Source organism: Gymnogyps californianus, chromosome 4, assembly GCF_018139145.2.
Source record: "Gymnogyps californianus isolate 813 chromosome 4, ASM1813914v2, whole genome shotgun sequence".
In the NCBI taxonomy this organism is placed as follows: domain Eukaryota; kingdom Metazoa; phylum Chordata; class Aves; order Accipitriformes; family Cathartidae; genus Gymnogyps; species Gymnogyps californianus.
Window position 1 is genome coordinate 81,982,859 of NC_059474.1, and position 27,470 is coordinate 82,010,328.

The following is a 27,470-nucleotide window of genomic DNA, read 5'->3' on the forward strand; positions in this document are numbered from 1 at the left end:
CATCCCTGTTCCCATGGCATTCCGTAGTGAATTACAGTAAGCGTTCGCATTCATCCAGCTGCTTTTAATAGCTAAAGGAGTAATTCTGTGTCCTTTAAGGGTGTCCATTTCCAAGGTTTCGCACCTTACTAAACACCCGGGGACTGCCAAGAAGGTGGCAGTCGTAAGAAACGGCGTGAATCTCCCTCCCTTCGTAATACAAACTGCTTCTTGCTAATCCACAGTGTAAGAGGAGCTGACAATCTTACCTTGTCTTTTGTGATCGTTTTCATTGCAGTGCTGTTAACGGATTGAACTAAGGTTGCAAGTGGAGCTCTCCAAACACGGATGCAAATTGCAGTACTGATCAAATATTATAAGCCAGTATGTACAACAGTAGGTCACAGCTTCTGGATACGAGTTGCTTTTATAATGATTTGTTCCTGGTTTCATCATCAGAGGCTATTTTGAACGTTATTGCGATCTAACTGTAAATATGTAAAGAGGCTTGACTTCATGGCTAACTGGTTTTGAGAGTCAGTTATCTTTAATGTGAATTAAGCATGCATGACCAAGTCCAGAGTCAATAAACTTGCAACAGAATTGTTCTGTTAATAGCTTCTATGGTATTTTTTTTGCCGCAAGTAAATGCGTTTAGGATAATTTGTTAATTCTGAATAGCAGTATGATGACTGGAGTTTTCAGAGTTGCCAGCTATTCATTTGAATGAATGAATTCCCCTGAAAGTTAGAAAATATGTTGGCATCTATAAAAAAGCCACTTTTTACCAGTAGTCTTTCTGTTAAATTATTTTCAAGGTTTCTCTTTAAAATGGCTACATCGGCTATACCCCACTGTTTTGATATTGTCTTGCATCTAGCTCTCTTCTTTTGACGGGAAAAAAAAAAGTGAACGGACATGTATTTTTTGTCAATATATTTCCTTCACAGCTCTGGTAGATTGTGAACATTTCCTTGTCTCTCAGGCTGCATGAAGATGTGAATATTTGTGAAATAAGCTGTTGGATGACTGTTTTGCCGAAGCAATGGCTTCTCAAGAATTTACTGTAAGTAATTTTTAACACTGTGAACAATTAAGTAGAAATAAATTAAAATACACTATAGCTGCTGTATTATTTAAACATTTTCTTACTTATTATTATTTCAACATTTTACACATTTAAAACAGGTATTATACACTCACCAAAAAATGAAAAAATCAAAAACGTGGCAAGATGGAGTTCTGAGGATTAGAACTGATGGAAATAAGGTGAACAACTCAGATTTAATACTGTTGGATTTAATATCATCTGCTACTGCTGGACTGTCAGTGGCAATCTAATTGATCTGTGAAATAAAATTAGTTATTTAAAATTCTATTTTTTCATTGCAGGCTATCTTGTTTGATGATAAAGGACAATGTTTGGAGAGTATTTTTATAAAATCCCAGGTATATTTGTTCAGAGGGGTTTTTTTATTTTTATGCTTATGATTGTGGTTTGTGTTTCAGGAAGCATTTCAAACTTGTTTGGTAATGAAGGCAGTACTTTTTCTTATTGTGGATATGAAAGTCTGCTGCAATGCAAATAATTGAAACCGAAAACAGCTTCTAATTATTGATAAGTCTTATTGTTTTTCCAGAACCAATGTAGAGGATTTATGGAATTTTATTCCTTTTACCCAAAAGGAATAAATTACAGTGGTGTATTAAATAAGCATAACTTGAAGCTAAGTGCTAATGCTTTCAAGTATATGTATATTTTAATCTAAGTATTTATATGGCAGCTGTGATATACTGGGTGTAAATTTCTGAAATTTTTACATGTAAGTATTTAGAAGACTATATTTATTTAGAAGATCTATTGTTTCTTTTATAGCAGTACTACTTACACACTGCTGCTTTCTCTTTTCTAGGTGAATGCTGGAGATAATTTAGAAAGTGAACGATATTTGATCACAGTTGAAGCAGTGAAAGCGAATGAAAAATCTTTTGAAGATCAGCGAAGGAAAGCAGAAATTCCAGCAGTGGATAGAAATGGTGTAAAACCTGGTGTTTTGCCTCCAAAACAACTGTCTGTCGGCTTGAAAAGGAAGTTTACAGTAAGTCTTTGTTTCAAAAGTTATGTCTGATGTTAACGTGCATTTTAAAACACAAAGGGCACATCTTTTAATGAATGGTAAATAGATAGATAATGTCTGCCTGGTTTTTTTGGAACTGTAAGCCAGAAGGTGTTACCGGTAGCTATTTTTTCCAGAGTTTACTAAATCTGTTTGGTTTAGCAGGATTGCGATTGCTAAGGCTGCAGTGAAAATTGCAAGGGCTTGAGATTATTTCTATACACCTCCAGAATCGTCATGTGCTACTTGATCAGAATATATTTTATGTAGTGTGCCCTATTCTCAACATTTGATTCCAGAATGTGAAGTTGATTTCTGAGTAGAATTAATTTAAAATTTCTCTCCTAGGGTTTCCAAGGGCCACGCCAAGTTGAAAAGAAAATATCCACAATGGAAGATGGAGAAAAACCAACAATATTGCCTTTATCTAAGCAGTGTCAGGGTACTTTTCCATCCAAGTTTTATATTACCTCTCCATTATTTTCTACAATTTGCAAGAAGGATGCAGAAACAAATCTGTCCACATACTTTCATGAAGATGCGTGTACGGATAATGATAGAGAACACGTGTCTCTCTCCTCACTGCTTTCAGCTCCGTTCCTTGACAGATGTGAGGAGACAGAGAAGCAAAACTCTGATCAGACCATTGTGAAGCCAGAATCTCCTCTAATTATGGGGCACGCCAAATCTAGTAGTCAGACAGTCGGTCACAGGGCAGTGTCACACAACATCAGGAGCACAGCACAGATAATAGCGCTTTTGAAGTCTAAACCAACACAAGAATGCAGAGAGCAAGCAACAACTGAAGTCACAGAATGTTTTTCTAGGTTTCAGGCATCAGAAGACACAGATAGTTTATATAACCAAAAAAGCACTATCCTACCTGCTATTTCAGGTGACCCTGCCAAAAGACTCATTCAAAATATTCAGCACCTGCCTTTTACGAAGGGAACTGTAAATGATAAGAAGGAATGGAATGCTGAAATGCTTCTAAATTCAGCTGAACAACCTTGTGATAAAGAAGTCACAGGACAGAGACATGACAAAAAGGCAAATAATTTAAGTCAAGATTTACAAGATCCCTGCAATACAAATAGTTGCTTCCTACCTGAATCCACCATAAGTAGAATGAGTGACAGTCAGTTTGTCCCATCCTCAGGTGACATTTTGTGTTCAGCAAGTCCAATCACCTTTGAAAAAAATCTCTCCAGATACAGAGAGCATTCAGTGACTAACGGTCTTAAGGAGAATTCATCTGTGAAGTTGCAAGGTGAGCTTCAGCCAAGACAAAATTCAGGAAGAGTGCCTAGTGACCTGGAGCTCTCTGTGGACGTAACGTTGACTGAAATTGGAATTGTGAAGGAGGAATTAAGTACGCACGGCAAAGACTGTGATCCAGATGAACAGGTGATGGAGGTTAACTTTAATCTAATGGAGGCTTTTGATTTTAATGACACAGACAATGAAGACCTGTGTGAAAGAGATGTGAATAAGCTCACTGAAGGAGACATGCTTTCACAAAGTCCACATTGCTTAAAGGGAGAAGATGTAACACAAAATGCTGCATTGAGACTTCATTCTTGCTGTGAAGCAGTGACACACAGTAAAAACGAAGTCAAATGTTCAACATCTGACAGAGAGAACGAGGGAAATGACTGCGCTGAGGGTATACCGTCTCAGCTTTGTGACAACAATGTTGGAGATATAGGGAGAATTGCAGGAGATTCGGCAAACCGGACCAGAATTCAAGTGGAACTTTTGGGTGACGGACACAACATAAAAGAGATTAATGAAAGTCAATTAAATATTGAAGCCACAAACAATAAGAAGGATCTTGATGGCTGTGCAGCGCCTGCTATTGATGGCACATCATGGATAAAAAGCAAGCGCTCTGACCTTTTGCCTGGTGACACAGATGTTAATGAATGTCACCCTAAAACCAGTATGTTTGAGAAAACTGAAAGTATTTCATGTATTTCTACCAGCAAAATAATTTCTGCAATGGACAAAAGGACCGAAGAAGATGTTATACAGCTTGGATGCATGAAATCCCCAGATGTTGATTTAGAACACTTCTGGGATACTAACAGTGATGACATTAAACCAGGTAGTCCTTTGCTGGCTTTGTCACAAAAATCAGATCCTAGCTATGGCTCATTCCAGTATATTGCAGAAGACCATCAAAAGGTATTTGGCGTTTCACATAAGGAAGATAATCTCATTTCCAGAAGTTCTATCTATCCTTTAGGAAAAGGCCATTCGTCTCCAGAGGAAACAGCAATAGGTGAAACTGAGTCTGAAAATGTAGAGAGCATAAATGCCTTTCATGAAGCCTGCAAAGGTGAAGGAATAGGAACGGATTGCCTGAAATGCACAGCAATGGCTGAAAATTTGTCAGATCTTCCTGATTTGGTAAATGATATCGCTCTTCTAAGAGCTTTAACTCAACATAGCACAGCATTAGAAAGCTTACAAAAGATGGAGGAAAATAATAGCATATTATATGAAGCAGAGACTTCTAAAGAGATATTTGAACCTCTTGTGAAAGATGAAGGTTAGGTCAGCTTCTATTTTAAAGTGAATTCTGTATGACTGTACCTCTTTGACTTCTGTACTCTTATCTCTCCTGCTGGACAATTCATATTCAGAAATCATACTTTTGGAGTGATGTGTTACGAAGGTTCCCTCATGCAATTTTTAGTGTTTAAAGCAACAATGTGGGCTCCAAGTCTGTGTCTTTGTTTGCTTTAGTATAGCTAAATCCTAACTGCAATTATTTGCATGGGTAAGGTTTGCAAGCCCAGTAAATATTCAGGTGTTTTCATGTAAAAAGAATACTATAACTGTAACTTATTATGCTTTTCCATCTCTCGTAGCTATAAAACAGTTTACAGAAATGCCTTACTCAGAAAGTATACAGGCATCTTCCTGTTCATACTTTGATTCTTCCGGCCTTATGGTAACCAATTTTTGACTATGTATATCTATCTGTACAAGATAAATTCATTTTCCACCAGGCTTCTTGAATAAAATCCTTGGTTTATGAAACTATAGAGGTTGAGCTAGAAATTGCTTAGAGGCATCGACTAAGAAGCTGATAGCAAACAGAAGATGTCCTCTTGCAGACCTTATTGCCAATAAATGTTCAGGAGGCTAAATGTATGACAAGAAACTTAATGCAAATTGTAATATTTAGTTATGTTTAATATCACATTAGTATGGCTGGTACTTCTCCTTCCCTACCCCATCTTTTACCATCTATTCTTTCTTTCACTATCTTTCTGAATGCATGGCTTTCCTACAAATTTTAGCACTTGGGTTGAAATATACTGGCAAATCTGTTTGTGCTTGATGCTTCACATTGACTTTTGTCCAGTGCTATTAATAGTCTTTTTCTTTCAACCTGTCCAAAGTGGAAAAAAAAGATTTTAGTTTAAATTCTTCTCTTTTTCCTGTCCCATTTGAAAAGCAAACATAGTTTCTTATCCTATCATGGATTGTTCTGGCTTCCAAATAAAAAGGCTGTAATTAAAAATGCTTTCTCTTGTATAAATACAAGAGATTTCTTAGCTTAACTTTTCACTTTAAATGGTTATTAAATTGTTAGACAAATTAGCTTTTGATACTTTTATATGCAGCCCAGCTGTGTGGACAATTTATTACAGAAAACAGAGGCATGTATTCTACCAATAGCAGCGGCCCAAAGACACCCTAGGACATCTGACTGCCAACCAAAGGTACAATTTCTGTGGAACTGAAGTATAATGAATAGTGTTTCTTAAATTTCAATTCAATGGTTTACTATTTGCAATATATTACAAGAAGTCCTAACATATTTAACCAGTCTCATAATGGGCTTCTCATCACTTTTTAGTACGTTTGTCTGTGGGAAGTTTTCCACTGAGAGTTTTAAACTCAAATTTTACAATGCAAAAATAAGACTAAATGTACTACATCCGAATATCAATTTTCTGTTGACAGAGATTTGTGCAAAAACTTTATTGCTGCTGAGTTGCCGGAGTGCGTGAGAAAGAAAGAGAAAAGCATAGATTTTTTTTTTTCCTCTTCTGCAGTTTCCAACAGATTATTTCTGTTGTATGTATGAAAAGTACCTTTATTGACTGTAATGTTCCAGAACATTACTTATTTTCAGTTAATGATAATTCCAATATATCGCGTAGCCTGTTGCATTTCAAGGGCACCAAGTAAAGGGATCAGCAGCTAGTGAGATAATGTTGAGAGCTCCCTGCTCAAAGCTAGGATGGCAGCAGTACGCAGATAATACGGAGTTTGCAGCTGAGAGATTTTTGTCACCCCTGTTTTCAAGCAATTATGTCCTTTCTGACTTCAGACAGGTAAAACATTTTTTTCAAAGTTATTCTTACTAACTTTAGTGCAAGAAAGTGTCCTGTAAATGTAGGATAAAAGAGAGTTCATTTTTAGAATACTACAATCATATCAAAATCGCTAAGAACTGAACTTAGTGCTTTGTGGTTAAAACTTTGCGGTTAGACAATTATTTTTACTCATCTTTTGTCACAGGAGTATGCATTTGCAAGATGTAACTTGTTTTTTTTTCCTCTAATCAGTTTCACTTTGAAAAATGTACATGGTCATAATGTGTGATATTAAACAGAGAGATTTCTTCTGGAGAAAAGTGGCAGAGGGCTTTTATAATGATTGTTTCCTGGTGTTAGCAGTATAATATTCACGTCAACTGGATTTGAAATTTGGTTATATAATTGTTAGAGAGTTCCAAAGCAAAAGTTAAAACTTTCTTTCTTGGATTATGATTCTGTTCCTCCAGGATGCAAAGAAACATGACATGCAATGTTAAATAAAAAAAAAATTTCTAATGCAGTGTGTATTTCAGTATTTAAAATAATGGAAGACAATTGATATTTCATTTTTTACTTCTAGAATGAAGAATCATATTTAGAAATCAGATTTAGAAATAAGATTCACACAAAGATAATATTTATATAGAGGATAAGCAGTTTAATTTCTAACAAGTTTTTGCTTATACTTTTTTGGTAAAGTCTCCAGGCTCAAGAAGTCTTCATGAGGATGATATCAACTTTATCAGAGCAGAGAATTTTCAAAAGAAGTCTAACATTATTAAAGAGTCAAGAACAGATCAGTCCTGTAAGTGAAAGTAGAATGGCAGCAATTGGCCTCCGAACAATTATTCTGCATGACTTCTGTCCTTCGCATATTTTTCCTAGCATTGGCATCGAATGTGTATTCTGAAGTTTCACCACGGACAACATCAGTCTCACCTTCACGTTCTGATTTGAGACAAACGCAGTGGACTTCATGGGAACCTGACAAGGTGTGAATTGACTGTCTCTTCTACATCTTTTTGGCTTTATTTCCTGTGTGTTCATGGTAGCAATTTCTTATTTTTGAAACTGTTTTATCTCAACTCTGAGAGACATTTCAATTGTAGAATGATGAGAGAGAGAATAGTGACAAAAGAGCTATAATCAAGTTTTTTTCCCCATCATTCACTTGACATGTTAAATCATCATCTGTAGATTATTTCATCAGCAGAACTGACTTCCTCACTTGATCCAGACTCTGCAATTTCTCCAGCTTCAGGAAGTGAGGAAACTATTGGAGACATCCAGGAGCCCCTGATACGCAGGATCTTGCCAAGTGAACCAGAACTTTCAGAATTTTTTTTCAGTAAGAAATTATAGTTTATAATTGCACTTTACAATATTTTTGCTAGAAAATCTTTGAGGATTTTTGAAGCACAGTGAGTTGCACTATAAAAGACAGTTACCCTGGGCGCTGAAATACACTGAGATATGTCTGGGTAACTACAAAGTTTGATTTGTGTTTGTCACACGTTGTTCATAGGGAGGTGTGTTACTTTTTTTAAGCACGATTTTAAACAGTGTTTTCCAAATCAGCTGAATTAGCCTTGAATTCCATGCCTTCACCCCCCCAATTATATTCTCCTGAAAGAGACTTCAGAAGAGTGATTTAATTTTATAACAAAAAATCAGCTTCAAATTTTGGGGGAAAAAAGGCTGTAAGCTAAGCTTCTAATCCATACTAATGTTTTCATTTATTTACCTGCTTTTAGTTTTCTTCTATATTCAGCTGCCCTCTGACCCACTTCCAGTTGACACCTATCAATGACTGTCATTTCTTATTGATAGTGAATTTACTCAAAAGGATGCTTGTGGTACTAGAAGCCTATTTATCCACATTGTTTAATATTAATTTACACAATTTTGTGGGTGATCTTTTTGGAAAAAGGAGCAAATGTTAAGCTGTTTGTTTTCCAGTTGGCAGCTGTCACTGACCTACCAAGAATTTCAGATTAATGACCTCCAAAACACAATAATGTTTAAATAATTTCTACCAAACATTTTCTTTTATACAAGCAGAGTGCCTACAAAAATGTGTTCTGAATATGGGGATTTAAGTAGTAAAAGAATCACAGCTGAAATCATTCATGTCATATGGAAATTTAGTGTGGTACTGCACAGGCATGATACAAAGAGCTTGCCAATTAGGAGACAGGATGTAGAAGGAAGAACTTAGAATTCTTTCCTTATCTTAGTTTTTTGTACACCTGAAGTTAATGTGCCATCCGTAAGTGCTACAGGTTGCTTGTAAGATGTGTTTGCCCTACAGCACGGGAGAAACCCGGCTATCCAGAGGAATGCAACCTCTCAAGATTCAAACCCACAGTTAAAACACGAACTCCATTTGTCACTCTTCCTGCCCCTGAGAAGACTTCTGACGCAGTTTATCCAACCGACTGCGAGGAGGTCCAGCAATCTTTCGGCTCTTCAGCAGTCCATTTAGGCAACAAGTCAGCGGTATTTCCTATTAGTGCTTTAGGCCCTGAGGACAGAAATTATGAAACCTCTGTGTTTGGAGATGATACAGAAGACAGAGAAAGGGAATCCATACAACCAGTGTTTCCTAATGTGACTTCACAATATAGACAAAGCAAGTGGCTAAAATATCAAAACAGTGCTCAGTGTGACTTGATAACTCAAAACAGCGATGATGGGGAAGTGACTGATGACATCTGTGCTGAGAACGTCCTTGGAATGCCGCTGGGTGACACAGGAGAGAGCAGTGCTGTGAATAAAAGTGCTCCCGGCTCTGCACCTCTCCTGACAGCAAAGAGCGTGCTTGGTAAATGCTGTGCAAATACCAGCAACCAAGATTTGATTTCAGAGGGGAAGTTACTTTCTCTGCACTTAAGTCAGACACCTTTGGCTGCAGCAACACAAAAGGTGTTAAGTCATCTGAGCTGCCACACTGTAACAGGAGACGGCCAGGTGTGTAACTGTTCAAGCAAATACAGTTATAAGTGACAGAAACACATTGTTCTGGACAAAGTAACTGCATGTATCCGATTTCCTGCAAGATATTATCAGTATGATTGGATGAAATGTTTCTACATATGTAGTAACACAAAAGAGTCTCCGCTACAGAACAGCAGCCGCTAATGTATTTTTTTAAGTGACGTGACTAATCCTTTGTAAAGGTAATTCCTTGGCGCACACAGTGCCAGATTTAGATTTTTAACCTGAATGTTGACGGCAGGAAGATGAAATAAAAGCTATTGGGCTGTTCTGTCATCTATAATTGGTGAAAACGTGTTTTCAAGAAGTGTTTTTCTTACTTGTGAAATCAGCATCGTTTTAATGAACACCCATATCTTGCGTCAAAGCTTGGTCTCTGATTTTAAAATATTTTAAATTTGTTCAGTTTTAATTGTGGAAAAGTAAGTTACGGCATTGAATAAGCACCAAAAAAATTAGCACAGCTCTTTGTGACCAGTAGACTGTCTTAAACAAATGGAGTAAATTCGAAAAAAACCCAAACCAATCACAAGTCAAGTTTTAAAAGTTGTCAAATGGCTGTGTTTGAGAGTTAATGAAAATGTTAGATTTTTCTTTTTTTTTTTTTTTATGCAAACTTAGTGTGCTATGTTTTCTAGTTCTTTAAAACTGTTTGTACAGTAAAATATGTGAAATAGAGATGTGGAAATAACTAGTATATTTCATACACACTGGTATACACATTGTGTGTGTTTATATGTGTGTATATATATTATCCATATGTATTGGGTTTTAAAAAGCTTATGAAGAGAGTTATCATTATGATGCTCACTGCAGTGTAGATAGATGGAAGAAGCTCCTCAGGACTAGCTGGGATGGCAGGCACAGGGATAGCTTGTGGCATGCACGCTTTCACCAAAGCTCTCTGGTCTTGTTCTTCCTTCTCTAGCCTGTACTACCTTTGCTATAGTTTCATCTGATGGATTTATTTCTGTCCAGAAATGGTGTTAAAAATGGGGTTTGTGTGCTCCTTCCCCATGTCTAGGGCTGAAAACATGATTGTGAGTTACATAATTTACTCTAAAGCCTGTGAAAGTATTATCTGTGTTGTTATAAATGCAGGCTGTTTGTCAAGGGGCAATTTTTAACTTCTTAACTTTAAATTAAGTACTTAATTTTACTCCTGTTGGCAGTCCTATTGAATACATGCTCCTGTGCTTACAGTTAACAAAGTCTGCAAACATTTGTAGTTAAGGGGATTTGTATTTTGCTTTTAGAAAACTGATTCTTCATTGACAGTCTTCATGTTGAAACTTCTGGTTGCAGAATAAGGCCCTGAATTTTTTCTATTTAGTTGTACTTATAGAGCACAATATATAAAAGCAAAAAAGGAAAAAGAGAAGAAAAATGGATAGGTTTTGGCATATCTGTACAGTAGCCATTTATCCAAATTTGTCTCATTTAAGGTTTTGCAAGTTTTAATGGTTTATTTTTCTGTTTTTCAGGACATAATGATTTCCGAGTTGTCTTTTCCTAATGCGGATAAAGTCAAATATGCTACTCTTCCTAAAAGAAAGATTTCCATACCAACTGTGTTTCAGTCTCATGTTCACTACAAACAGATTTTTAAAGCTGCTCTGACAGGTACGTCTAACACCATGCTATGTAAAATGCTGTCATTTTTAAACAGTGTATTTCTGAAGCTTCACAAAGCAGGATGAGAGGGAGAGAGATCATCAACATCGTCTATTGGAACAACTGTGTGCATATGGTTTTGGATATATATACTGAAACATATTCAGTCTATACCCAAAATTGCAAAGACAAACCAAAAGACCAGTACCCTTCTGTTCAACTATGTAACTTTGTGCCTGTTTACCAGTCTTTACATTCCTATCTAAGCTTTTTTTTTTTTTTTTAACAGTTATTTAGTGTTTGGATCGTTTGGAGTCATATACTTAAATGTGATATGAATGAAAGTAAGGCAGTTAGAACACATTAATTACATGTGCAATATGTGAATTTTGCAGGTCAATGGTTTCTTTTAGGACTCAGATTAAATATTTTGATTTAGATTTGGGATTGAAAGTTTCAAATGAAAATGTATTTGGTTGAATGTATAACCACTTGTGTAACCACTTTAAGGCTGTGCTAATTATTCTTTTATTCTCCTTTCTATGTCAAGAGCAATTAAACATAATGCTGTTTGAGTTGTCACAAAGATTACACAATGCTCTTTCAAAAGTGGATATATCATTTTACACTTCATTGAAAGATGGGCAAAGTGAGAGCAAAGAAAGCTGCGTTCCACTCTGCAATCACATGCGTCCTGCTAAGCTTGTTACGGTTAAAAAAGAAGGTCAAAACAAGGTGCTGTTTATTCCTTGTTTGTTTACAGTTTTGGGTGTTTGTTTGGCATATAGACCTCATTGTGTGAACAATTACAGGGCAATTCTGTATGATTTACAATTGCAGGTTGAAGTGATGTGTTACAGAGACCTCTTTTAAGATCAGTTGTAGTCTCCACTAGTGTCCGGAATTGTTGATGTAATAGTTTTCTGTGTGCAGAAACAGCTTTATATATGTAGAGAGAAAGACCTGAATTTATAATTTTCTAGGTTATATGGGATTTCTGTAAGGTATGATTACACACACTGGCTTCAGAAGCTGAGAGTTCTGGGAACACACGTGTGTTTTTTAGCCAAACACAGTGAAAAAAACCCCAGGTGTTTATCTGATTATTTCTATAGCAGTGAGTACTGGTCCATTTGCTTTACTTTTTTTTTTTTTTTCCTTGTTTTAATGTGCTAATGGTCTTTTTTTTTTTTTTCTCCCTCCCTCCCCTCCCTTCCTAGGGTCGTTTGTTCTATACCTGTGATGCCCCAAAAGCTGAGCAGTGTTTGTTTTTCAAGTGGATAGAAGATGTGAACCCCGCACAGATAAAATCCAGACCTACTGTAGTGCTTCATGATATAAAAAGTATTGGGACATACCTCAGAAGTCAAAAGATTTCTCTCTATGAGGGATGCCAGCTTTTGGTGAGGTATTTGGAAACGCTATGCACTTTTCACAAGTGCTATGTGAATTGCAGGATTTATAAATATTCCAGTAGCTCTAGATTTCCATAGCATTTAACAGACACTTTCACTAAGTATGTTTAAAGAGGCTACGGTTCTGGGTAGAAATGCAAAAGCCAAATTAGTGAAGGAATAATATTCACAGCAATGGCATTTCAGCTTGGCGCTCTTTTCAGCAAGAATCGAAACTGCTTACCAGCAACTTATCAATTGCTTAATGAAATGCCTTATGATTGTTGCATTTGAATTACTGTTCATTTAATCTTTCATAAGAGAATTTGATTTATTCTCTTAGTGATTCTAATTTTAATGTTACAAGTTGTATCAAAGGCTATTCTGTGTTGCTTAACTGTAGGGGAAACAATTTAATTATTGCTGAATATGAGAGAAGTATTTTGCAGTCAAGATAAATGTATTTAAAACTTGGTAATGTAAGATGATGAACAACCACCAAGATCTGCGCTGTATAATTTGGTCCAGTCTGTGGAGCTTTCTTATTTTTGGTGGTGAATCCAAAATGTTCTAATAGTTTACATACTTTTTCTTAAAATTACAATTTCACAGGAAAGCCTTTGAAATTCAAACACAGCGGTGTAGTAAGTTCAAGAAATTTATGAATACACCTGCCAGATTTGATGGCGATTCCAAAAACAAATTATACCTCAAACTAAACAGAAAGGAGCATTATTCTCTCTATAGCAAAGGTAAGCAAATCTTAAGCATCGGAAGAATTGTCCATGTTTTGCCTTTTTAAAGTTTTAATTTGTAATCTAAAGAGAAAAACTGAATCCTATTTTTAAACTCCTGACAACCCTGATAATTCAATTCTCATTCTAGAAGGGCAATGAAATATCTCATTGATTCATCTTTTCTTGTAAATGTTCAACTACCTTAAGAAAAATATCAATTCCATGTCCTTGGGTTTGGAGTGTATTAACTCTGTGGATTGTGAAGTTTCAGGAAAGCCTACTATTCAAATAGATGATATTTAAGGAAAACTTGATGTAAAACCTGGTGTTTCAGTAGTTGTTGCCTATCTCTTCTAAATTATTGAAATGTCACAAAGTTGGAGGACATTCAGTGATTTGATCCAGATAGCCTCAATAGTTCATTTCACTTCAGTAATTTTTAAATTGATACCGCTATCTTCATAGTTTGTTCACTTTGGTGTTGAAAATGATACAAAGGAAATTAGGCAGAAACAAACATGTTTGTGCACGCTTTATGTACAGACTGAAATGTTCTAACAAATCCGGGTTTTGTAACTTTAAATTCTGAAGCTCTGCATAGGCAAAACTTTTACTTGTGTATGATAATTTTTTGATCATTTTTGTTACAGGCAAATATATTTATGCACCATTATTGCTCCTAACTTTGAAATCTTCCTTGCTGTGCTCTGCAATATACAGTATAGGAATAGTGTAGTGAGCTTTAGTCTCATCAGGTGTGCCAAATAAAACAGAACATTTGCAGGCTCCAGTATGTGTTGGTTTTGAAAGGGAAGGGTAAATGTACGTTTATTTCAGTACTTGCTATTCTTTGGCAAAAGTGCGGTTAACTAGAATTGTAGTATACTTCAGTGATTTGTTCCAAATACTCTCAAAATTGATAATACTTCAGATTTGTCAAAAGTCAAACACTGCTAAGTGCACCAGGAGAGAACTTTACAGTTACCATCAATTTCAGACAGTAAGTACTAGAAGAATTGCAAATTATTTATTCGTTCTTTTAGAATTGAACTAACACTTACTTAGGACTTTCTGCTACCCCTTACTTTCACATTAGCAGTGGTTTAATTTGCAGCATAGTCAATGCTGAGCTATTTTGTCCAGCTTCATTTTCTTTTAAAGACGGCAGTAGAAGCAGCTTATGAGAACTCTGTATTTTTTTGACAGATGATATTTGGGTTGTTTCGAAGACTCTGAACTTTGATCCCCTTGATACTTTCATTGCAAGTAGTGCTTTCTTTGGACCATCCTCCAACAATGAAGTAGAATTACTACCACTGAGAGGCTACTGTCCCTCAAACTGGCGATCAAATAGTGAGTTCTATACCAAATAATTCAGAATTGTGGGAAGCAACTATTGAGGAAAAAATCTGGCCAGCAATGAAGCATGAGATTAGAATTTCTCAAATCTAATACATGATTTTTATTTACAGTATTTTTTTTCCTTGTACCTTTGAATATGTAATTTGAATACAGTACGTAATGCAATTAAACCTGCAAAGCAGCTGGTAAGAAATTCTAAATGGGTGATGAAGAAATGAGGATAATATAAATAATGTAGTAAATAATATAATATAGAATGCAAACTGACTGTCAGAGTGCATGTAACAGGAATATGTTGTTACTGTCCTTGAAAAACAAACAGAAAACCCAAACAACTCACTATGGAAAATTTATAGTTATATAAAAAGCCATGTATTAAATCTGTGATCTGTCTGTCCTGTCATTCCTTTCTGTGCCTTTGCTGCTACAGTCTAGAATGACTAAAAAATTGGTGTTTCAAAATTCAGAAGAAACAAATCTGTCTAGTTTTACTTATTTTCATCATTGTATTTTAAAAAGAAAATATTACTAAACCTAGCACTGATGGTTTTTAATGAACTGCTGACCTTTTTATTCTTTAGCAAGCTATTCCCAACTAGGTTGCAGCCGTCCTTCTTTTTGGTTTTAACATTTTTGTTTGGGGTATCTTTGTAATATTTTGTCATCAGTGTTTTGGAAACAGTAAGATTAGTGGGCCTTAAGTGCAGAGAGAAACAGTGTGGGTCCGCTATAGATGTCACAGAAGAATGACAAAATGTGCTGCCAAACATGATGCAAAAGTTTCTTATTTTTGCTGTTGAATTCAGCTAAAGTTCTGGGTTTGGTTTGGGTTTTTTTGTAAAAGAAAGAGATAAAGAATGCATTATGTAGTCATTCTGGAGCTAGTAATAATATACCTCTGCTTACTTTCTTTTAATGCAATATGAAAATTGTGTGCTTGATCACAAGAGGCTTTATTCATGGCATGTAACCTTAAGCAGGTAAATTGAGTGTTTTAAGTTAACAAATTAGTCTTTTTAGGCTTTCTATGTAATCATTAGGGAGAGAGTTCCTGCAAAGCGCAATTCAGTGAGCCTACAGTAAACTCCTGTTCTGAATTACATTCAGAAGACTAAAAAAATACAGGAAAAAAAAATACAATGGCCCACAAGTTCTTTATGGGCATACATGCTATCAAAATCATGGGCTTCAAATGCAATTGGAGGTTTGGTTTTGTTTATTCCCTGAGTGTGAATTGCAGGACTGGATCTCTCGAGCAGTCTGGGTCTGGAAGAGTTAATATATAGCTTTTCAGTCTTAATGCTGTTGAATCACAGCATTTTATTTTTTCTTAGGAAATTTTTGGTCCTAACTTTCTTTGTGATCATAAATACAGATTATTTCATAATTCTATAACCATTACAAAACTAAACCCCTAAGTTGTATGAAAATAAAGCTTTAAGTAATGTTTAGTTGTTGGCAGTGATAAACAACAGCAAAATAGAGGTATGTGGGTTACTAAGCATATTAGAAACCTGTTACTTAGGCAATCCCTCAGCCCCAGAACCTTAGGAAACTGGCAGTGAATTCAGAAAAATATAATGGAATACTTGTTCTGTTCTTATACTCTCCCCCAGGCATCCACTTTTGTACACTTTGGAAGCAGGCTAGATGGAACTTGAGTCTGGCCCACTGGAGGTGTTCTTACGTTCTTGTCTTTTTTAAGAAAACATCTGCTTATTACTTACAAAATTCACCTTCTAAATTCCAAAGCCTTCTAAATATCTCGAGTGTTTCTAAAATGAGTAAGGACTTTTATCTAAGCTTCCTTCCCAGAAGGTTCCTAATGTTGGAATCACAAATACATCAAAATAACACATCTTGAAAAGAAAGGCTAATAGGTCTCTCCTCATCTATAATATCAAGTCAGACATGGTAATTGGGTTAACTAGGTTTCTGTTACAGGAGGCTAATTACTCTTTTGGCATTTTGTAACTCATTTATCTAGCTGATTTGAAAATTTGGCTAATTTAATTTTTTCCTGATTTTCTGTGGCCTTTTCAGCATTTGTTCATGCCTTGCTGGTTTGTAATGCTAGTGGTGAGCTTACATCTTTAAGAAATATGGAGGAGCACTTCAATCCATCTACGTTACCACTAATACCATATCTACTAAAAATGTAAGTTACTGTTTCAGTGATACTGTGAACGTTCAATATGTCAACAGGTACGGAAAAAAACCCAACAAAAATACTATTGAGTTTGCCCTATTAAAAAGCGGATGAGGAAAACTAAAATCAGAAAAATAGTGCAAGGAATGAACTGTTGACAATGCAATTTTCATTTATGTGGAAATGAAAATATATCGGTTGCTTAACTCTAGCTTGATTGTAAGGTGTTTTTTTTCTTGAAACTTACCTGCAGCCCACATCTTACAACCTAGAGATTAATATTGGGCATTATGATGACCATTAGAGTGATAGTACAGTCACTGACTGATCTGTATTAAGTTAATGTATATGCTTCACAGGGGTTCAGTGGAACTGTTTTTCCTTCCCAATTTTTAGAGTCACTTGACACAAAACCTAAAAATAAAATATTTTCTTGGAGAATCGGAGGAATGTAGGGATATTTCCAAGACTGCTTACGATTCACTGTATAAAACAAGTAATTAAATTAATCCCTGCTACCTCTGACTACGTTCTTCTACCACTCCTAGTTCTGTCAGTCTCGTGGCCTTGGAGTAAGTCAGATTGAAAGCGTTAACATACAGCAAGAATGATAAAACCCAAAAGACTGTTTCATATGATCCAGCTTTCACCCAGGGAAGTAATAAGGGGCAGGAATATACAGCCTAGGTGTATGTCAGGGTGCAGGGTGCAGCAACCTTTAATTATGTCAGCTGTTAATCATAAAGCCTCAGCATTTCAATGTCAGGTGACTAAGAATATCGGAACCGTGAGATACAAATTATATGTATACAGTATTATACCGCAACTTTTGACCATTGTATTTTTCTTAGGAATTTTGATTCTAAAAATGCTACCAGTAGAGTCAACAAAAGAAAATTTATTCCACCTGCCATCAGCCTGAAACGCACAACGATGTATGGACCTGTCAGCACTGAAGTGGCAATGGGAATAGCTGAAAAGATGATCCAAACATTCTCGTTGAACCCGGATCAAGCTACGTCACTGATTCAGATAGCTCAGATGATGACCTCATGTGAAAATACCAAAGCAGTGGAAGAACATCAGATCTTCCCTATCACAATCATACGTGGTATATAACAAATAATTGTGAAATTTGCTGCTATCGTATCTTTGCAAAAATGCTAATTAATATGTAATGCCAGTGTTAGTGAAATATCCCTAAATTCTCTCAGTGATGAAACAGTAGACTTGTTTCCTTAATCATATATTTACAATTCCAGGCAGACTTAAAAGAAGATTCTTATGTCTAGGTAAACGTTGACTTATTTTAAATGTAGCGCAAAAGATGAGCTTGAACAAACTGCCTCTGTGTACAGAATATCCTTTTAAACTCTTTTGTAACGCTACTGTTCTCACCTACTTCATGCACTTCCTGAAAATTCCTTTCTTGGATGAGGACCCTCTGAAAATGTCCTTGACATTATAACATCCATTCTATCAGCACAGAGCTTTTGATCCTTGAATTTGCATTCTGCCTTTTGCAGGATTTTACATAAGTACAGAGTTCTTTCCTAGCAAGATCTATACACAAAATCAGAGTTAGTGTCTTCTGCTTATTTCTTTTCATATTAAAAACACTTTTTGTCATGTATCAGCTTTGCTAAATTATCATATAAAATTTTTTCTATTACGCATTATTCCTTGCTGTTTTATACTTCCATCTTTGTTTTATCCCTTTTCAACACATACAAAAAGGCTAGTAACATCTTAGTTCAAAGACTTTTTTTTTTTTTTTAAATCAGTATTGAAAAGCACTTACCATAAACATAAGTTTTCAGATCCTGTCAAAGTAAATACATTGACAATAATGACAGTCTTAGTACAGATATCATTAGACTTGAATTGCCTGAGCTTTTGTTAGGCTGTCAGGCATATTAATCTAGTTAAAGTTATTAGTCATTCCAAAATAATCATCTCTCAAATTCCTCATTCTGTACCTGAGGACATGGTATGAGGGATGTGCATGCAGATATTTGTATTTCTATTATTTTAATGTATTGATGAGACTCCTTAGCAAGTAATGCATGTATTCAACTAGAAGATTTAGGAAAAATACCTTAGCTTCCCCTCTTCTGTAGCTTTTTGTAAACTTATCGCAGGCAGTAAATGCGAAGTGTAAGGCAACTGGTTGCTGCTGGATACTTAGAGCTGCTGAAGCAAGCACGTGCAATGTTTTGACAGGAATCACAGCATACTATTTCATAAGATAAACTTAAGTTATAACAATTGATTAAAACTGTACTTTATAGAAAATTTTCACTTGTAACTTTGGCTTTTTCTTCCAAAATACCAGGTGTTTTTGGAGCTGGAAAGAGCTATCTGCTGTCTGTTGTGATCTTGTTCCTAGTACAGCTCTTTGAAAGCAGTGAAGCTACGGAAGGTCCAAGGCCAGCTCCATGGAAACTTCTGATTGCTTCTTCCACTAACGTTGCCGTTGACAGGATACTGCTGGGGTAGGTTACTGAGATTTTTACAGACTATTGTTCCAAAAACAATAATGCACTTATACGGTAAAGATAATTGTGTTGATAGTTGTGTTTCCAGTGTAACACTTCAAAAAGATTGCATTCTTTCTCTGGAAGGTGTCACACGTGGGCTTTAATTTTACCCTTGCTTCTTTGCACAGCATGCATATGCTAAAAGACTGTAAGGCTAGCTGCGCAAATTTACACGAGACTAATATTGGGCTCTACTCTCATCAAATTTACTATTAAAATCCGTCATGACAGAAAGTAGTATTGCTCAGGAACCTTTAGGAAGTAAAAGTAGGGGCAGGGGAAGGAGGGATGGAGAGAGAGGGAGAGGCAGAGAGAGTCAGACTTGGGAAGCTTCAGCATGAAGCTAGCATGAAATATAACTCATAGTTTGGAAGGATAAAGGAAAGGAAAGTACAAATGGAAGACTATGAGAGGAGAATCATAAAGGCATTAAGCATTTTTGAGACAAATCGTGATAAGGTAATTTACTTTGATTTACTTGAATTGTGGCCCAAGTTACTTCATTTGGTTAACTGCAGAAGTTTGCGTTCTTCAGTGTTCTGATGTGTCTGTTACCCTTTTTAGAACCATTTTTAAATTTTTCAAAATATCTTTTTACATTCCTGTAATGTGTATCATCTCATTTTCTTTGAAGTCTACTTGATCTTGGATTTGAGGATTTTATCAGAGTGGGAAGTATTAGGAAAATCACCAAAGCAATTCTTCCCCATAGGTAAGAATCTTAATCTTTGAGGGATCTGAAGAGATTCTAAGAGTCATGATAGTATGCATGCTGTAAAATTACTATTTTGAAGTAATTCAAAATGTGGTTGTAATATGTCTATCTCGGGGGTTTTCCCTCCCCCTCCCCGCATGGTGGAGAAATTTTACCTTGATTTGGGAATGTCACTTGTTGCTCAATAGAGCTAATGCTTTTAAATGAGAAGTAGCAGAGGAGAACAAAATAATGGCAGTTACAGATTTGGGAGTTTACACAAAGAGGAAAAGCAAAACAGACAGACTTGAAATAGGTATGTACTGCTGTAGTGATAAGAACTAGGAGGAAGTAATCATAAATTTAATATTCAGAGAATTAATTAACAACTCATGAATTCTGTACTACTTACCCAAGTTATCTTTGCTATAGTGTTCTGGGGTTTGTCCTTTAACTACTTAAAAGCAAGCAATCTACATAGTACTTTCAACACAATTTGAGAGAACAAAGTAAAGTTCAAGATGAATAAAGATTAAATTTCCATTCCTTGGTGTCAGTAGCATACCAAGGGTATAAAATGGTATAAGAATGAAAAACCTCCTCAGTTCTGCTCCACTCTGAAATCAGCCGTGTACTTGCAGAAGTCATTTACTACATGTATGTCTCTGGCTGGGGTGGCAAGGTCTGAGCTGCTGGGATGAAGGTCTGTTTTAAAACAGGTATTATACTAGTCTATCTCAGCCGGATTCGGGATAGGTTAGTACATTGTTGTAAAGTACTGTTATGTATAAAGTATGATTCTTTTTCGATATTGGGTGTTCACCGAACACTGAAAGCACTGTTATTTTCAATCATTGTAATGCACGTTATAAAATCTTTTTGAAGTTTACATGCTGGCTCAGGAAATGAAAATGAGCAGTTAAAAGAGCTGCTTGCTCTCATGAAAGAAGATTTAACTCCAGTTGAAAAAATATACGTAAGGAAGAGTATTGAGCAACATAAACTGGGGACCAATAAAACTATACTGCAACAGGTACAGTCAAAGTGATGGGATGGGAAAGTGGGGATTTGCTATGTGTTATCCACAAGGCCCAGCAAATGGCAACTGGGAATCCCCTCTCACCCCTGCCAAGCTCCTAGTTTTGAAAAATAAAACTAATGTTAGGACAAGGACAGGTTTGATACCGCAGGTATAGCTTAGTGTCTTACCTGTGTATGACTTCTCCGAGTTGAACTTGCAGTTCCTGTTTAGTTATATATTATGAGACAGAAACCCTTTTTGAACTTTATTGCAATCTGATTTAATATTATCAATCTAGTTTCCAAGATGGGGAGAGAAAAATTTCTGAGCACAGCTAGTCTGCACTGTCACCTTGAAATTAAAATTTATATAGTCATAAAGGTAAAAGATAAGGATTGAGCTAAATCTATCCTAGAGTTGAGTATCAACTGCCAAGGAGACTTCAAATATATTTTAAGTAACTTTTCATCAAGGTATTACCTTTTAAGATTACTACTTCCTGTAGAAAAATCTTCTCAATTTCTGGTCGTTCCAGTTACTTGCCTTTTCTCCTCAGTCCTAGACGAAAAACCCTAGCTTGTTGTACAGCAATTGTAACAAAGCAGATCCGAGCAATTTGTTTCCTGTGCTTATTCCTAGTGGTCATTGCTGCTGGGGCTCAGACGGTTTTGGAGGATTGTGTAATCTGAACTCTCTTTCTACGAGACCAGATTAGAATACCAGGTCTTAAAATACATGAATCTCTGAATGATTCTAATGTATAAACACCCCAAGCATAAGAAATGGTAACATTGGATCCATCTCTGTGCGTACACAGTGCCTTTTACTGGAAGTTAGAATCTAATTTTTTGAGACCCAGTGAGTATGACACAGCATGCAGGAGAACTGCTAAAAATTAATTTAGGTGTATGTTACTGCCAAAGCTATAGTTATGTACTGCACAGAGATTAACTATTAAATGATCTTAACTTTTTGTCTACCCATTTTCCCCTCACTAATAACAAAGGTAAAAGTGGTTGGAGTGACCTGTGCTGCCTGCCCGTTCCCTTGTCTGAATACTCTTAAGTTTCCTGTAGTGATGCTGGATGAGTGCAGTCAGATGACTGAACCTGCTTCTCTCCTTCCCATCGCAAGGTACAGCCTTCCTTTTGTGTTTCAGCAGAGAAATAACTTCTAGTTAGCAGTGACGCAACCTCAAATAATTGCCAAACTTGCACGTCTTTTTAAGAACATGAACTCCGAGGTCTCACCTCAGAAAACAAGAAGAGTAATTTTAAAGTGAGGCCTGCTCTTAGGTGTCTTCCTTGAGTTACCATGTTATTTTAACTGTGGAAAGAGGGCGATGGAGAAGGGAGCCTGATGGAAAACAATCTGTGATATATAAACACAGCACACGCTTTTGTTATGACTAGTTTGACATTCTTTTTAGAACTTTTTTTCTTATTTTTTAACATTCTTATTTAGGTTTCAGTGTGAAAAGCTAGTCCTTGTTGGAGACCCTAAGCAATTACCGCCAACTATTCAAGGGTCTGAGAGTGTTCATGAAAAGGGATTGGAGCAGACTCTTTTTGACCGGCTTTGCTTGATGGTATGTACTACTAACCACATCTTTAGAAAAGATGGAGGGTGAAATTGTAGGTCCACTGAGGTCACTAAAAGAGTTCTGGTTTAGATGTCAGATCTTGTGTTTCAGCCTGTTTTTTTTTTTTTAATTAAGCAGATTCCATTCTAGTGCATTTCTCTGTAAATGTGACTTTCACAGTGCACAGAAATTTGTAAGCATAACAAATGTAAAACACGAATGGATTGAAAAACGATGACAGATTCTGCCTTCTGATCTTTTTGTGCAGTTTTCAATCCAGGTAGAAGAATCAGGGGCTACAGTATTTGTTCTAACTTTTGCTGAAGTGAATGTATGAAGGTTAAGCCAGCTTACTGCAGGAATTGTTCCCACATACTTCTTGTTTTACCTAGCTGGCATTGCAAAATATTTAGTTCTTTTTCCTAGTCACACTTTCTGTATCATAATTCTTTAGGGACATAAACCAATACTTCTTCGGACACAATACCGATGTCACCCTGCTATTAGTGCCATAGCCAACGAGCTGTTCTATGAAGGAAATCTGATAGATGGTGTTTCCGAGAAAGACAGAAGTCCTTTACTGGATTGGCTTCCAACACTATGTTTTTATAGTGTTAATGGGGTAGAGCAAGTAAGTTTTTAAACACTTCTTACATAAAAAGTCAATATTGTACTTTTTTCTCCATTCTATTTCTTTTTGCATTCTGCTGTTTGTGAGAGCTAAATTGGAAATCTTCTTCCCTATTTCCAGATTGAAAGAGACAACAGCTTTTATAACATGGCAGAAGTTCATTTTACAGTCAAGCTCATCCAGTCTCTGATTGCAAGTGGAATAGAAGGATCTGCAATTGGTGTGATTACTCTTTATAAATCACAGATGTGTAAGGTTTGTATACTCTATCATCAATAAAACCGTTTTCTTAAATGTATTTGTTTATTCTAAACATAGGCTCCATTTCAACTAGGAAGAGTCAACTAGAAGTGAGAAACAAATGCTGGATAGGTAAACTAGAGTTTACCGTAATTTCTCTTTCTTATTTAAAAAAAAAAAAAAAAAATCTATATTTTTTTCCCTCTAAAACTAGTCAAAATCTTTTAATTCAACATATGATTAAAAAAACCTTTCCATTTGTTTTTCTTCTACATGCACACTCAGAAAAATGGCAAATTAATTCATTTATGAAAATTATGTACTATTTTAGGGGCTGTTACAAACTGGTATGTGTGACAAGGACAGGTAACAGAGGCCTCTGCTTAGCGAGGCTGGAGTTGTACCTCACCCAGTCATCCAAGGCATGACATGGGCTGCTGTGACTAGTAAGCAAAAGCACTGCTTGCCACACTGAATGCACCAGTGTTCTGTCAAATAGAGGTTCGTTGCGTAGTACTTCCCTGTGATTAGCTGAGGTTTTACTGTCATTGCATTCTCTAGTTTCTTAGTTCGCATCTTGTGTAGACTCAGACTTGTTGAGTGTGTTTGCTCAAGACAAGTGATTGACTGTGAGTAGCATAACTCATCACTATCCATACTCCTTTGTCTACAGATTCAGAATTTGCTGAGTGGCGTACACTCTGAGGCTTTTGAAACTAAAGCTGTCCAGGTGTCCACTGTAGACGCATTCCAAGGAGCTGAGAAGGAGATCATTGTTTTGTCGTGTGTAAGAACAAGACAAATTGGGTTCATAGACTCAGAAAAGAGGATGAACGTTGCACTAACGAGAGCAAAGAGGCATTTGTTGATTGTTGGAAATCTGGCCTGTTTAAGTAGGAACAGACTGTGGGGACAAGTAATTCATCACTGCAAAGGTAATATTCCTGTATTTTTGAAACCATGCAGCTCATCTTCTTTAATTAAACTATGTATAATACACTTTATATATTATAGTGTATATATACACTATACATCCTATATAATATATATAGTATGCATACTATATAAACCAGTATATTTATTACATATAAAATATAGTATATTGCAGGAAACTGCAAGTATTTGCAAGCGTGCAAGTTGCATGCTTGCAGTTTTATCTGCAAATTGGTTTTATACTTGAAGGGTATTTGTTATCCAGTGATGGGACGACGACTTCTTCTTTTGATGCCACCAGATAGCTACACAAAGAGCATGCTAGTAAGGAGAGCTGAAACCCATTGCTGCATTTCTAGTCCTTTCCCAGTTTGCTTTCACACAGTAGACCCAGGCAGAAACAAGTTACAAACAAATTCTTCTATACAGCAATATTTCTGAATAGATAGTACTTAAATAAAGGAAAGAAAAATGCATAGAAAAAGGCAACTAGGGGCTCATTGGTTTTGGAAGATAAATTTTGAGCTGCTAGAAAAAAACCAATGCTGTTGGAGATCAGCTAACTCTACCAAGTAATTCCCGATTGCTTTGTTTATAGGTCACTGTCTTGTGAATACATGTGTTTGTTTTATTGGACCACAGAGGGAAATGCAGTTTTTGAAAATCAGTTTTTTTACAGTTTCCACATATTTGTTGTGACGTTTACTGCAACCGAGTACTTACATATTTGAAAGCTAATCCTGCTTAAAAAAAAACAAACCAAAAAACCTTATGATGCCTGTCTCCACCCCTTGCAGCTCTGCTAGAAGGTGTTTCACATGCCTGAACAGCCCCTTAGTTCTGTGTATCTCTTTCCTCTTTGCGGTATGCATACTTTGGAAAGACAGGTCATAGTTTCTCCCTTTGCTGTTTCTTCCCTTACCTTAGCAGATACTACAAAGGGAGTGCTCAGCCTCTAAAGCAACGATTCGATAACGAATCACTGCAAGAATAGGTACCAAAAGAGTAATTATTTTCTTTACCTACTTGGTTGGCATCAAAGTTGAACTCCGAAGAAGAACAATTTTCAAAGTCGCCATTTGATAGGCTTGGGGAAATAGATGTTCGCGTCACCACAGACTGATTACATGATGGATGCTCTAAAGGGAGATGTAATTATCCTGTTTATTGCTGCTTTTAGGATGGGAAAATGGATTACAACATGTAAGCCAGTGCGAGCAGCAGCTAAACAACATTCTTAAGTGTTATTTGGAGAAACAGAAGGAAGAGGAACAGAGTAAGAAAAAGGAAAAATAAAATGTGTGCCTATTTTATGAAGAAAATATGAATTGCGTCTCTATAAAAATGATCAGAATGATTGCAAATCTAGTATTTATATTTAATGTGGAAAATTTTTGTTTGTATCTCAGTGCACTGACACTTCTGTTTTGACCCCTTGTTTGTGTGAGTAAAAATGTATAAAGTAACTTTGTCTGCTTGGTAACTGAAATCCTTTGATGCTTACAAAGTACCTAATTGCATATTAGTGTTTCATTATTCTTCAGATACACGTAACATCATATTTATGAATCGGTGACATCTAGGAAGGAGCATGGCTAAAACAATTAAAAGGATAAATAAAACATTGAGTAATTTCTTCAAAGAAAAATTACATGTCCTTGGTCTATTAAATTGTCGGATGTCAACAAAACAAAATGAGAATGGATTGACCTGTATCTAGATGTTTTACAGGTTTTAGGATAAGATCACTCAGCTGTGTTTCGAAACTACAAAAAAGCTAAATGATTTTGGTTTGGAAAAGAGTGCTGTTGTGTCAGAAACTCTCCAACAAGAAAAAAAGTTCATCATCTTTACCATGGCAAAACTTTGCCCGTAGGCTGTCGCAAAGGCATATAGAGGAGGCTCAGCGGTTAATGTACGAACGGTGGGGAGAAGTGGGCTAAGCATGGACATTGTAAAATTTCTAGATGCTGCCACGCTGTTCAACTTCTTCCAGAGAAGACTCTGAGGCACGCCGGAGAGCCTGCCATAAAGCCAGCCATCCCTACAGCACTGAAGTTATTCGAAGTAATCTTTTGCTTTCTTTTTACACAGCTTTGAAATAAATCACCTGGTGAGGAGCTTTGTTGCATTCAGTGATGCAGTTGTCCCCGGAAGGAAAGCAGAATTGTGGGAAACACTGAACTTCAGAACACTTGCAGCATGTGAGCTGACGATGGGACTGGTTAGCCCAGGATGACGTAAGGAGAGGGGATAAGGAGGAAAGAAGGAAAGCTTATTTTAAGGGAGCTAATTGAGGTTCTTGCTATGGAAGTAAACGTGTGTGGGTTGGGAGTGAATTGGACCAGGAATCTTATTTAGCTGCCCTGGCTCACCCTCTGGAGGCGAGGGTCCGTGCTGTAGCTCTAGCAGTGGGTGCTCAGGCAGCCTTTGGGAAGGACAGCGACAGCTACTGCTGCCTCGCTATGAGGGGGCAAGGAACAGTCTTGCTGAGGGACCAGTTATATATCCTCTTCTGGAGTTTCTTAATTGTTTCTTTTAACGTTGTTTTGATGGTTCTCGGCTGAGCGAGAGGATACTGGATTTTAGATAGGTTATGGTTTTGATCCTAGACGGTAGTTGTTTCCTAGGGATTCGGTGGTACCTACCTTGAAAAAAAAAAATAGTTTATGCCTGTGACATGCGAGTGTATTCTTCCAGCCATAAACTGACACCTTCTTGGTGTTTGCCAGAAGGGCCACAGTTCTTGCAGAACTTACCTTCCCCAGTGTGGCATTTACCCTTCATAATGAGCTGTAACCCAGCGTTCCTGTCCCTGAGAAGCCGCAGCTCACGCTGAACAGCAAGTCCCACCAACCGGAAGAAAAATCATCATCTGCAGGAACAAGAGGACTGTTGTGTGTCACCTTCTCTGCATTAATTTCATACCTACTATCTGCAATGGCTAACAGTTGTGTAAAAACCCTAAACCACCTCATTGCTGTGTTTGGAAACAAAGGCAAAACGTATTGTTTAGTATCCGCCTGAAACCCTATCTGCACTCGTAGCCGTCAGTCTAAGACAGCTTTTTCAGACTGTTGCCCAGGTGCTTTTGCAGAGGCTGCCTTTGACAAACACAGCCCATTGCTTTACGCTCCTAT

At 36.6% G+C, this 27,470-nt stretch overlaps 1 protein-coding gene across 1 annotated transcript; it reads left to right on the plus strand.

Moving 5' to 3' along the window:
- Positions 1–1,016: 1,016 nt before the first annotated feature.
- On the plus strand, positions 1,017–25,796 carry ZGRF1 (zinc finger GRF-type containing 1). Its single transcript, XM_050896069.1, has 28 exons — positions 1,017–1,045; positions 1,168–1,248; positions 1,372–1,428; positions 1,893–2,078; positions 2,445–4,650; positions 4,973–5,055; positions 5,735–5,833; positions 6,278–6,451; positions 7,136–7,241; positions 7,322–7,428; positions 7,634–7,784; positions 8,748–9,406; positions 10,918–11,056; positions 11,598–11,782; positions 12,268–12,455; positions 13,054–13,193; positions 14,385–14,531; positions 16,584–16,698; positions 17,541–17,800; positions 19,025–19,184; positions 19,864–19,941; positions 20,809–20,956; positions 21,951–22,078; positions 22,409–22,532; positions 22,981–23,157; positions 23,278–23,412; positions 24,071–24,332; positions 25,511–25,796. Exons 1-28 carry the CDS (start codon positions 1,025–1,027, stop codon positions 25,624–25,626), a joined length of 6,432 nt encoding a protein of 2,143 aa, XP_050752026.1. The 5' UTR covers positions 1,017–1,024; the 3' UTR covers positions 25,627–25,796.
- Positions 25,797–27,470: the final 1,674 nt, after the last annotated feature.